This window comes from Oncorhynchus mykiss, chromosome 16 (assembly GCF_013265735.2).
Source record: "Oncorhynchus mykiss isolate Arlee chromosome 16, USDA_OmykA_1.1, whole genome shotgun sequence".
Lineage (NCBI taxonomy): Eukaryota > Metazoa > Chordata > Actinopteri > Salmoniformes > Salmonidae > Oncorhynchus > Oncorhynchus mykiss.
Window position 1 is genome coordinate 63419998 of NC_048580.1, and position 13363 is coordinate 63433360.

The 13363-nt window shown below is 46.5% G+C and overlaps 1 protein-coding gene across 2 annotated transcripts; it reads right to left on the minus strand.

The window, feature by feature from the left end:
* Window positions 1–4913: 4913 nt before the first annotated feature.
* Window positions 4914–9530, minus strand: LOC110492520 (spermatogenesis-associated protein 2). 2 transcript variants are annotated; one of them, XM_021566908.2, is made up of 3 exons: window positions 9430–9530; window positions 7151–7983; window positions 4914–6974 (listed from the first exon to the last, which is right to left on the minus strand). In XM_021566908.2, the coding sequence occupies exons 2-3, from the start codon at window positions 7484–7486 to the stop codon at window positions 5631–5633; spliced, it is 1680 nt and encodes a 559-aa protein (XP_021422583.1). In that variant the 5' UTR covers window positions 7487–7983; window positions 9430–9530; the 3' UTR covers window positions 4914–5630. The 2 variants fall into 2 exon arrangements, with proteins under 2 accessions (XP_021422583.1, XP_021422584.1); XM_021566909.2 differs by having other exon boundaries at window positions 7151–8102; window positions 9430–9482.
* Between the last annotated feature and the right edge of the window lie 3833 nt (window positions 9531–13363).

Consider the following 13363-nt stretch of genomic DNA (forward strand, 5'->3'; position numbering starts at 1 on the left):
ATGACCCAATCCAGGTAGGAATGTTACCAACAGGGGTGTATTCATTAGTGGAAACAGGTGGAAAACGTTTTGCTATGAAAGCTGGTGTTTTAATATTCCTGCGATCTCTCTTGGCTGTGAGATGTTACTTTGCAGGGCACTATGAACAAAAAGGACAAAACACAGGTGTTTTTCATTTATTCTTGAAATTATTTTATAAAATCGCATTTATTCATTGACGTTTTTATATATATATATATATATATATATATATATATATATATATATATATATATATATATATATATATATTAGAGAGAGATTTATATATAATTTCATCAACTAACAATTTGGAACATTTTCCCTTCCCCTCTCCCCTGTAATGATAGTGGGGTTCAGGAGACTGGTGGGAGGGGATATAGGAGGAAAGGCTCATTGTAATGTCTGGAATGGACTCGATGGAACAGAGTTGATGTGGTGAATGAGGGGGAGTGCTATATAGACAACACCACCACTTTTCATACTGGTGAGATTACCAGAGTGAGAAGAGGGACAAGGGATGATTGATTTCACATAGGAAGTTTGTGGAAAAATAAATAAAAATGGTGGCCTATCAAATGGCACTCTATTCCCTAAAAAGTGCCCTACTTTTGACCGGAACTAGAAAGTTGTCTACTCTGTAGGAAATAGAGGTGTCATTTGGGATGACCAAATATGCTGAAATAACTCATCAGTGCATTCCATGACTAAGACTAGAAACAAGCTGCAGTATGTAATCAAGATGTAAAAGGACAGATGATCCAAATATGTATTCTTTAAGTTCAGCCCTGTCAAATGACACATCAATGCTGCTCAGTTAAATCTCCACATGGTCTTACTGTTAGTTTTTCCATTTCCCATTTTAATCAGTTTTGCACCATAGAGCAATGTTTCCTCTTGCCAAAATATAGAGTAGGTTATGTCCAATCAATTTAACAGCCTCGTGTCTGTGTTCCTTTGGGTCTGTGAGGACAACGGATGTTTCTGTTATGCATATTCACTACAGATTCTTTAGAGATTTTAATTATCTCATATTGGTTCCTGAGATGTTTAACAAGTTTCCAGGCATTGTAAATTTGTGATAATCTGTGTCTGTACGACAAACACACATTGGGAGGTGAGAGCCAAATGGAGATCAATTCACCTTGCCCTCTCAGAGCCTGGGGCCCGCAGCCACAAAGGGTCTCTGAGTTGGACTGCTAATCCAGCATTTGTCTCTAAAATATTACTCACTTTGATTAAAAAAGCTAAAGTGAGTCTAGATCAGCACTCCTACTAAGACGCTTTGTGGCCCTGGTGAGAGCTCTTGGAAAGGAGACCACAAATTAGTATTGGGAGATACCCATTCTCTCTTTGGCCCTTTAGGAAACATCACTAGATGGAGAAAGAGGTCAAAGGTGAATTGCACTAAGGCCACTCGGAAAGACATTTAAACCTATCAGCAGTAAAAAAAAAAAAAAAAGATGCATCCTCCCTTGAGGTAAAAACAAATCTAATGCAATTGGGAAAAATAAGCATTCCTCTACATAGATTTCACCAAGTCACTTCAGCAATTATGCCAATGATGAAAGGATGTATTTTAAGTTTTTGAAGGCTGAATTTGAGATTTATGTTGGCCTTATTAAAACAGACTATATTGGGGATCTGTTGAATTGAATCTTGAAGAGGTGAGCAATATGATGGAATTTCTTACATCAACCATATTGCTTACTTATTTGATGACTTGTTCTAAAATGAGGGGATATTAGAGGTGAATGACAGACCTAATATGCTGCTCAATTACAAATCACTCACTGGTCCCTACCAACTATGCACTTATGGCACATTCTTAACAGCACATTCCATTCAGAGATGGTTGAGTTATATCCAAAATAGCCTACGTATCCAGACCCTTTCACAGCTACAATAACTGCCTAGTAACTTGTTCCTAGTGCTCAATGTCCTTTAGCCAACTTCTCTGAGCATTGTTGTGTGTATGGCATGACAATGAAATTCACTGGACTTCACTAAAGCACATACCCATCTGAGAGCAGGCTAGGTGCTGATCTGTTGCACTCTCTTACAACCACTGTGAATTTTATTATTTGACCCTGCTGGTAATCTATGAACGTTTGAACATCTTGGCCATGTACTGTTATAATCTCCACCCGGCACAGCCAGAAGAGGACCGGCCACCCCTCAGAGCCTGGTTCCTCTCTATGTTTCTCCCTAGGTTCCTGCCTTTCTAGGGAGTTTTTCCTAGCCACCATGCTTCTACATCTGCATTGCTTGCTGTTTGGAGTTTTAGGCTGGGTTTCTGTATAGCAGTTTGTGACATCAGCTTATGTAAAAAGGGCTTTATAAATACATTTGATTGATTGGTGCCTAGGTCTAGAGATAGTTAATAGATGCTCACCCCTCTTCTCTAGCTGGAGGTATTGTTGACAGTATAATATAGCCTAAGGCAGCAATGGCCAGCTGGGTTCATCAGTCAGAAATACCCTTCCCTTTTTGTCCTGTGTTGTGTCCTTTTCAAATCTATAACCTTATCAACACACCTCTTTATTAAACGGAAATCTCAGAGGGAGAGCTAAAGCTTCCGCTTGACAATGTGATAGTCATGTGTACTCCAGAAACACTTGTGACATCACTCACCATACATGGATTTCAGCACAAACAGAATGTTCAACTTGCAAGTGTGAAATGTCATGACTTTCACCCAAGAGTATGTTCAGTGGAGTTTAAATAACACCTGTTCTGTATGAGCTGCAGCTCTCTCTTGACCATGTGCGATAGACAGACTGAACTGTGTCAGGTCATACAGTACCAGTCAAAAGTTTGGACACACCTAATATTTCCAGGGTTTTTATTTTTTACAATGTGAAGACATCAAAACTATTTAACACATATGGAATCATGTAGTAACCAAAAAAAGTGCTAAACAAATCAAAATATATTTTAGATTATAAGTAGCCACCCTTCGCACACTCTTGACATCCTTCAACCAGCGTCATGAGGTAGTCACCTGGAATGCATTTCAATTAACAGGTGTGCCTCGTTAAAAGTTTATTTGTGGAATTTCTTTCCTTCTTAATGCTTTTGAGCCAATCAGTTGTGCTGTGACATGGTATGGGTGGTATACAGAAGATGGTCTTTTACCAAATAGGGCTAAGTCCATATTATGGCAAAACAGCTCAAATAAGCAAAGAGAAATGACAGTCCATCATTACTTTAAGACATGAAGGTCAGTCAATCCGGAAAAATATGAACTTTGAAAGTTTCTTCAAGTGCAGTCTCAAAAACCATCAAGCGCTATGATGAAACTGGCTCTCATGAGGCCCGCCACAGGAAAGGAAGACACAGTTACCTACGCTGCAGAGGTTACGTTCATTAGTTTCCAGCCCCAGAAATTCCAGTCCAAATAAATGCTTCAGATTAAGTAACAGACAACATCAACTGTTCAGAGACTGTGTGAATCAGGCCTTCATGGTCAAATTGCTGCAAAGAAACCACTACTAAAGGACATCAATAATAAGAAGAGACTTGGTTGGGCCAAGAAACACTAGCAATGGACATTAGACCGGTGGAAATCTGTCCTTTGGTCTGATGAGTCCAAAAAGATTTGGTTCCAACCGCCATGTCTTAGTGAGACGCAGAGTAGGTGAACAGATGATCTCCGCATGTGAAGTTCCCACCGTGAATCATGGAGGTGGTGTGATGGTGCTTTGCTGCTGACACTGTCAGTGATTTTATTTAGAATTCAAGGCACACTTAACCAGCATGGCTACTACAGCATTCTGAAGCAATACGCCATGCCATCTGGTTTGCGCTTAGTGGGACTATCGTTTTTTTTAACTGACTTGCCTAGTTAAATAAAAGGTAAGAACAAACTCTTATTTTCAATGACGCCTAGGAACAGTGGGTTAACTTCCTTGTTCCGGGGCAGAACGACAGATACCATGTCAGCTAGGGGATTCTATTTTGCAACGTTTTGGTTACAAGTCCAACGCTTTAACCACTAGGCTACCTGCTGCCCCTGTTTACAATAGGACAATGACCTAACACACCTCCAGGCTGTGTAAGGGCTATTTGACCAAGGAGAGTGAGTGATGGTGCTGCATCAAATGACCTGGCCTCCACAATCACCCGACCTCAACCCAATTGAGATGGTTTGGACAATAGAGTGAAGGAAAAGCAGCCAACAAGAGCTCAGCATATGTGGGAACTTCATCAAGACTGCTGGAAAAGCATTCCAGGTGAAACTGGTTGAGAGAAAGTCAAGAGTATGCAAAGCTGTCATCAAAGCAAAGGGTGGCTATTTGAAGAATCTCAAATATATTTTTATGTTTAACACTTTTTTGGTTACTACATGATTCCATGTGTTATTTTATAGTCTGGTTGTCTTCACTAGTATTCTACAATGCAGGAAATTGTAAAAATAATGAAAAACCCTGGAAGGAGTATATATGTTCAAACTTTTGACTGGTACTGTACATGCTGTCTAAATGGGAGTAGGAAGAAGTCGTCTCCAAACGCAGATCTAAGTCAGTTTGGAGATTTTCCACCTGGGATTTGAAGGTTAAGATGGTCCTGGAAAGGAAACAACCTTGAGTGTCTAAGTGCCAGTACAGAAAATACCTTGACAATGCCTGCACTGCTGGAGTGATTGGGTGAAGTTTTGTTATAGTTCTGGGACTGTCACTGGCTTAAGACTTCATTTCCCAGAGTGCTTTACAGTTAACTGGCTTTCAAAACAGCCATCTCCAATAGAAACTGACTTATCAGTGAAGTAGCACTTTGAGCTTGAGGAGTTAGGTATGTTGTGAATATGGACAGATAGAGGAACAGATTTGGAGAAACTGATACAAGAATAGGTTATCTACCAGTAAGGAGTCAAACATTTCAAGAGCAGCATGTAAACCTTAGCTATACACTTTAAACATTTGAGGGTAAATGTACAAGGCATTGTTCTTTAAATAGACTATTATGGCATCCGACCATTGTCTCTCAAAATATCCCTTTAAAGCATCCCCACAAAACATTCACCCCAGACGCATCCCCACCCAACAGTCTTACATTGATCTACAGAATGAATAACCATTGAAAATATATACTATTGAATTCCAGTGTACATTTACGGTTGTTGTTTCCCCCCCCTTGGTTTTTCAAGTTTAAAAAGGGTCCTCAGTGAACATAATCCAATTCCAGAAGACTATGACACATCTACCGGGCAGTCTCCTCGGCTGAGAAGTTTAGTCAGCATTTGTGTTTTGTTTTTCTACAAGCCGGATGACTCTTGCTTTTTTCTCCCGTTTCGCTTGGAGAGGACTAGATTTGAGGGGTTAGGAAGCGCTACGACATCACATGACTAAGCTAGAGCAGGGTAAGGAAGAAGAGGAAGCAGTTGAAAAAAAAGCCTGATCTTTTACAAGGCAGAGAGAGGCAGGAGATACGACTCCCTATGATGTGTCCTGTGTTTATTCCAGAGCCATACATCTGATAGAGAAGGGAAGAGAGTTCAAGGGAAGGGTGAGAAAGTAATAAGGAGGAAGAGAAAACAGGAACAGGTAAGAGAGGGAAATAGAAACGAGAGAGGTTTGAATAGTGAGAGTCCACTCCCTGTTGTTCCTGGCTCATCGGTAGACCAGATGTGATATGGTTCCAGACTTAAAGTTGAGCTGGTGGTTGGGGACAAAGCTATGCTGGGGTTTTTTACGCGTGCACACATCTTTAGCGTACAGGCTCATGCACATGTCACATGACACCTTGGAGCAGTTCACGCAGGTGTGCGAAGCACCCGGCTTGTTACAGAACCCGCACCGTGACCCCCCCAGGCTTGCTCGGTCGCTATTGGCTACCATGGCCGACGACATGGCAACCGACTTGCAGGGAAACAGCTTAGTGGCCATGAGGGGTTTCTCCACCATCTGGGGGTGAGGGGGAGTGAGGGGGTGAGGGTGTATGTGGGGGTGTGGGGAGTGGGTGTTGGAGTAGACTGACAGCTTCTCCTTGACGGGGAGGTAACCATCCACGGGGCGGGGCGATTTGGGGTTGGGGTAGTCCTGCAGGCCGCAGCATGGGGAGGGGTCGATGTCGTGACAGGCCTGGCACAGGATCATTTCACACCTGGGGCAGGATGCCAGGCTGGAGCAGCCCAGGCCACAACCCTGACACTTCACCCCCGGAGAGGTGAGTCCACTGTGGGTTTTGAGTGCCCAGCCATCCCTGGCATCCCGGGGCTCCCTGGATGGAGGTCTGGAAGGTGTCTGTCGACCTCCAACCCTAGGCCCACCCCTCTCTGTGTACAGATCAATTTCATCCAATGAGGAGAGGTGGTAGGAGGAGTAAGCGTCGACCGAGGGCAGGGATTGAATAGGGAAGAAGTCAGGCACGGGGCTGTAGGAAGGTGGGTCAGTCACAGAGAACATGGAAGTGGAGGTGCTGGGCCTGATAATCTCATCCTTCATGTCCTCCTCTGCATCCACAAACAGAGGCTCCTTCCTCAGGCTCAGAGAGGCTTTCAGAACAGGCTTAGAGGCTGCGTGCCAATTCCCAGCTCCATCCGTAACATCCACCGACTTGGACGGTCTTCCCCCTCTCCTTAGATGGTGAGGGTGAGGTATGTCCATCGGTCGCACTGAGAGCCTGGCCATGTCGGCCCCAAGGCTATCTCGCCGTCGGAGGACCTCTGCACAGCCGGCCGCGTCATCCCGGCAGCCCCTCCGTTGCTCCAGGGCTTCCAGCTCAGAGGCTGAACCCCGGGCCAAAGCCACCACCTCCCCCAGGAGACGACACTCGGCCTGGGCCAGGAAGAGCTCGAAGGCTAGCTGCCGGAGGTGGGCTGGGCCACCTGGGTGGTCCCGGACGTGGAACTGGAGCTCATGGTCGCGGGAGTAGCCCATAGAACGCAGGAGGGAGCGGAGATCAGCATCGCACACAGCAGACTGGAGAAGGTAGACGTACGGGCCTGTGAAGGTCTACAAGTGGGGATAAGGAGGACAGAGTTACGGAGCATTCCTGCAAATTAATTGTAATGCATACAATGTTTAACCTCTGGGACCATATTAATACACTACAACAATCCTGCCACCTGCACAAAGCCTGATGACAGGAACACATCCAGTTCAGTAGCTTTAGATGATGGGTGCTGTACCTTGATGCAGCGGAACTCTTTCTTCCAGGGGAAGAGCAGCAGGTTGGTACAGAGAGTCTCCAGGGTGAGGAAGGCTCTCTCCAGGCCCTGCAGACTGCAGCCTCTCAGGCATCGAATGGCGTTCTCCACCACCTCATAGAAGCGCACCATGCGGAACCTCTGGCCCGGGTCTGGTTGGTAGGCCCCCAGCAGGGCTGTGGCCGTGGAGAGTAGAGCCTCGCTGCCACCCTCCAAGGTGCTTCCGCCAAGGCCCGCATTCCCCCCTCCGTCCTCTAGCCGCCTCTCCAGGCACACCACGTACCTCCGGAATAGGTCCTCTTGCAGTTTGGCATCCATTGGCGGTGCAGCAGTGGACTGCTTCAGCCGTGACACCCCTTCCTCGCTCCCTCTCTCATGCCCCGGACGACACTTTCAGCAGCCCCTCTCTGTTGACATCTCGGGACAGACACACAAATGCACCCCACTGAGGGTTGAGAAACGCACCTCCGAGCTCAATCAGGAAGTCGTCGCTATGCTTCAGATGAGAGGGGATCAGTAGGGTTGAATTGAACTGCTTCCTGATTGGGATGGCTAGGCTCTTGCCTGTAGGCCCACCATCTGCTTTTGGGCATCTCTGGTTATTTTTTTTAACTGGCAGTCCATGTAGGCTCTCCAGGGAAAATGTGGGGAATGAGATGAGGCCAGAGGGTGCTGGTGGTTGACGGTTTGGTGGCCCTGAGAAGTATCCGGAGGTCTAGCCTCTGCCCTGTCATTTAACCAAAAGGTGAGTTCAGGGTCACTGGGCAGAGAGGGCCACAATTATGATGCTGGGCCTTTTCTGCACCAACTCCAAGCTGCAACGACAAAGAGGGATATGATGTTGGATAATGAACACACCACATGCTTCACTGTGCCAATGAGGATGATGTACTGAGCTTGGGACACATCCCCTCTTTCTCTAGACTCATCCAGCCTGCAAAGAGAATGCAATGTTGACACCATCAGGTGATTCAGAAGCAGCAGGTCAAAATGTTCCAAACATGCAAAATTGCCCATTGAAACAAATGGGTTGAAGAGCATCATTATCTGAGTTGCCTGTGTGTGAGAGAAAGGGAACATGTAGCCTAGACTTGCGAGTGCCACACACCCACTCTGCTACTGACACTGAACGTGCAGTATAGGATGTTTCGGAGCAAGGATATTTTTACCCTCAAGTACACTTCATAACCATTTAGCCAGCAACTGCATTCGCATCCACCTCGCAAAACTAACACGCTCAAAAATGCAGGATGGCTACATGTACATGGTATGCTGGTTAATTAATTATGACGAACGTTAGTTCTTGACCCAAAATGCAATTTTTATGCATTTGTCTCAAATCTGCATTTCACAGCAATATCATTGACATTCACATTCGGGTTTGCTTCAATGTAGCTTACGTTCGACTAGCTATTGTGCTGCAAATAGACAATTCAGCAATCCCTTCGGGATTCGCTTAAATTCGCTAGCTAAAGTGACATGCAACGATTTCTAAATCGAAAGGTACAAGCGATTGTTATATTTTCGTTGAAAATGGAATCAGTAAATTACTGCCCGTTGTAAGATTAGACATGTAACGTTGACTAGCTAGTTGGGACCTTCTCGAGCTAGCTGGCTAGAGAGCACGGTTTGCTAACAAACTAGACTGAAACGAATATAAGCTCATTCGAACAAGTTAGCCAACTATGCAATAACCACCATATGTGGCAGCTCTGGCTATTTGACGATATTGACGCAAAGGACCAACTGCGCATGGGGTGTTCTAGTATTCCGCGTAGCAAGATAGCTAGCTACTACTAGCTAACTAATATATGAAAATACATAACCAGCTGGGTTAGCTAGCTATGCTAGCATGCGCTGTTCCCACCAGCTAAACACAACCATTAAAAACACATTTCTACATCGAACTGAACAATAACGCCACACATCAACGTTAACCACAGTGATCAGCTGAGTACGCAGTAAAAGTGGCGTTAACAAGACAGAACTGGCAAGCCGTGATGCTAATGTACGTTAGCCACAGTAACTAGCTAGCAGCTGTGTCAGTCTGTGCCTGGCATGGGCCCGGGCCCGAGCCCGGCCCAGGACAGAACGCCCATCTATGCGAAGCTAGTGAGCTCGCTTCCCATCGCACGAGAAGCTTGTAATTTAACCATTTCCACTTATGAGTAGAGTTAGAAGTGAGTTGTGCACATTCATGTTTCTATTATTGTAAAATCTTTTTTTTATCATATAGACGCCACTAACATTCAACGCCTTACCTTGTCCGTCCTACTGCTGGAAATTCCCATCACCTCATTGCGCAAGCGCACTCTCTGGAGAGGAGCTCGGCCATGGTTATCAACGAGCCTGGGAATTTTATTTTTAGAAAAACTGCCCAATCAGAGTATGCCTTATGTGCAATCTATGTCCGTGTTGTGAGGACATTACCACATTACAAAGACGACGAGGCCCAACATGATGTATTTGTTTTCAATGCATTTTTGTGTGTATAGCGAGCTACTGGTGTATTATACATAGTAATATAATGATAATACATCTCTTCTCTTTCCATCGACAAAATTGGAATGGCTACAATATATTATTATATATCATGCAAATGTTTATGATAAAAAAAATTGTGAACATCAAAACATTCCCAGTATTTCCCTGATAACAATTATATTTAAAACAAAATCTGTAAAACAGTAAATCTGCCCATAATTACATGAGGAAACTTTTGAAAATTAACAGATTCATGGGACCAGCGCCATTGCTATAGCATTACTTAGAATTCTTCCTAATGTATGTAGTTATGGGGTATTAGAATCCTCTTGTCCTAAACTGTGAAGCTTTGACTGGAAAAAATATTTGGGTCGTCCATCTCGGAATTACAAGCCCAACACTCAATGCGTTCAAGACGACTCGGAAATCTCCTGCCTCCAAATTCAGTGCATTCCAGACAACTGGGAACTCAGGGGTAAAAACGAGCTCCGACTAGGAAAATAGTTTTGAACTGTCATCCAACTCGGAATCGGAAACTCCGGCATCATCCTAGAGCTCCGACTTCTCGACTTGCTCTGACCTGAAGATCATTGACTTCACGATTTTTCCAAGTCTGAGCTGTTTTTTTCTGAGTTACCAGTGTCTAAAATGTACCAGTCTTCTTAGAGCTCTGACTTCTCCGACCTAAAGATTCTTATTCGGTGAGGTGTAACAGCCGTTTTAGATTGTTATGAAAACTTGAAATCGGCCCTAATTAATCGGCCATTCCGATTAATCGGTCAACCTCTAGTTATAAACTCCCCTTAACCTGGACATCCGCCTCATCCTTGTTCTGACCGAACATTTTTAGTGGGTTCTATTGGCCTTAAGTCAACACCTAAGGTTTGTTATTACATTCATGGTCCTTTGATTCTCTACAACCCTACACCTTATTTTTCAATGGTCCTCACAAGCCGGATCCAGTAACTGCTACAGCCCAAGGATGGCAGTTAACAGAGAATATCCTCCACAAGATGTGGTCTGTCCACGCCCAACAGCTCATCTGCTACAATATCTCGACAATTATCGCAATGGCTACGAGTCAAGGCACAGACTACCACACATATTCACTTACTGCTCCTACAAGGGAGAGCTGCTAGAGGGTTTCTTGAGCACTTGAGGTGGACTATACTGCAACCAAAGTGGCCAACTTCTTCACCTTCAACAACTAATCACTGGTCCAAGTCACCACCCAGGCTGACCAGCAGAATAGAGGACAGAGCCTCAGCCTTTTTATTGGTTGCGAATTCACTGGGTTCCCACCTCAGGCTAACAGCGACCAGAGATCACCAAGATCAGCGTCAAGCCTCAACCAGAGATCACCAGAATCAGCGTCGACCTGAGCTTGGACCGCCAGTGAAAACCAGAGAGGTCTCACTGCGTTTACACAGCCAGTGTGACGAGATTGAGGAGCTCATTGAAGTGGTCTGGAAGATGGAAGGTTCCTACTGTCCACCCAACCACAGTCGCCAGTACTTACCTATTGGACACTGCCAGTTGTCACCTGAACGTCTCAGCCAGTCCTTCAACAGTTCTCTCCTCTTACAACTGAAATACGTATTAGAGGGGATAACAGAGACCTGTTCCACCAAGCTGCCCAAGAAGTTGTTGACATCATCTCAGAGATCGTCATGCAACAAATACTACACCAGAAGTGCCAGAATGAGGTTCTGTGGCGCCAGTGTAACCAGCTCATTGACGCCAGACATCAGAAGATGCTCGAGACGCAGTGCTGTTCCACATCAGCTTCACCATTATCCCCGGTCTCAGGTCAGAGCCCTGCTGTGGAGTCCCTCACAGCGGTGCTACAGCTTTCTCCAGGGCCAGAGGAGCTACCAGAGGTCACCCTGGCGGAGCACCCTACCACTGTGCTCCAGCCAACCCCAGCCACGCAGATGCAGCCTGTTCCGACAATGCAGCGCAAGTTAGTAGTGTGGCCTACTACACCGGCTGCTGCCATGGAGCTTCAGCTCACCACTTCCACAGCTATGCTTCAACTAGCTCCTGTCGCAGGGTCTCAACTGGTTCCCACAGTTGTGTCATCGCCAGCTCCAGTGACAGAGTTTCTACCGACCCCTGTTCTGGACCCAAGATGAATCCTTACCTCCCTTCCTGTTCACGAGCAGGAAGACCTACAGCCTTCTCCAGCGACGAAAGAGATACCAGAGTTCCCCGTGCGGGAGAACCCTATTCCAGCTGAAACCTCTGAATGTCAGTTAGTCCATAATGCAAGAACCCTGTCTGTAGCTGCCGAAGGCACCAAGTCCAGCCCTGCCACTCAGACCTCTCCATCCCGTCTGGTGGGATCTGCCTAGTCCTACCTTGGACATCCATCCTGCTGCTGTCCAAAGACGCCTCCCTGCTCCTCCCTGGGAGCCCCCTCCAGTCTCTGTTGCAGGGGCTCTGTCTGTGTTGCTGTCCAGGCCCTGTCAGTCCCTGCCTGGTGGAACCTGCCGGGCTCAGCCCTGGGTGTCTTGCTAGCCCCTGCTAGCTCCAGCCTTGGGAGACCCTCCTGACCAAAGTGTTCAGTGTCCTATCGTAGGAGACACCTCCCCTTCTGCCCTACTAGGTCCTAAGTCCAGAGTATGTTAGCCCTCAGTTCCCTGATTGCCTAGTGGCTTCACAGTTTCCTGCTAAGCTGGGTCTCCAGTTTCCTATCCCAGTAGGCCCAGAGCTTTCTGTCCTAATAGATCTAGCATCCCCTAGCTCACAGTCTGTAGCCCAGTCCGGCACTAAGTCAACAGCTCTTGGCAGTTTCAACAGTCAACATCCGGTCCCAGAGCCCTCTCCTTTCACTGACGTGGTGGTCCAGACATTTATTGTCCTGAGATCTCCGCCAGTCGCTGCTGTGGAGATCCAGCCGACCCCAACTCCTGTCCCTGGGGCCTCACCTGTCACCAATGGGGCGGCCTTGCCATCTGCAGTCCGGAGGCACTCATCGACCTCTGCTGCTGCGGACCTGTGGTCTCAAGTCCTGAGAGCTTAATTGAGACCTGCGGCCAAACCTCCGCCATCTGCTGTGCAGAGACCATCATCGAGCACTGTTGCTGTGGCCCGACCTTCTGATCCGGTGCCCATACCTGGTCCCTCTGCCTGGGTCCGGTCTGTCTGGTGGCCACCAGCCGTTGCTGCCTTCTGTTGAACAAGTCACCCATTTGGTCTACATTTCTACCTCTCTAAATGACGACAAGTATTCACGTCATTCCTCTCTGTGGCTGTCTGCCCTTGCACCCATTTGTTGTCGATTTAAAATCTGTACAACATATTTGGGTGCGGCTGTTAAAATGGCCAGCTTCAATCAGCTGATTCTGGCCATCCCTTCTGGTTAGTTCTGGGCAGCTTAGTCTCCCATTCAGAGGACCCACAATTTTATTAGTGTTTTGTTGGTCAAGGTCACGCCTAATACTTATCACCACATCTCCTACAGCCTATCAGTGGCCTTGATTCCCGGGACTTCAGTTTCAGGTAGTCTTTGACCCCTGCCCACTGTGTCGTCTGAAACATGTTTTCTGGCCTCCCGAGTGGCGATGTGGTCAAAGGCACTGCCACTAGAGATTCTGGGTTCGAGTCCAGGCTCTGTCGCAGCCGGCCGCGACCGGGAGACCCATAGGGCGGCACACAATTGGCTCAGCATCGTCCGTGTTAGGGGAGGGTTTGGCCGGAGGGTTTGGC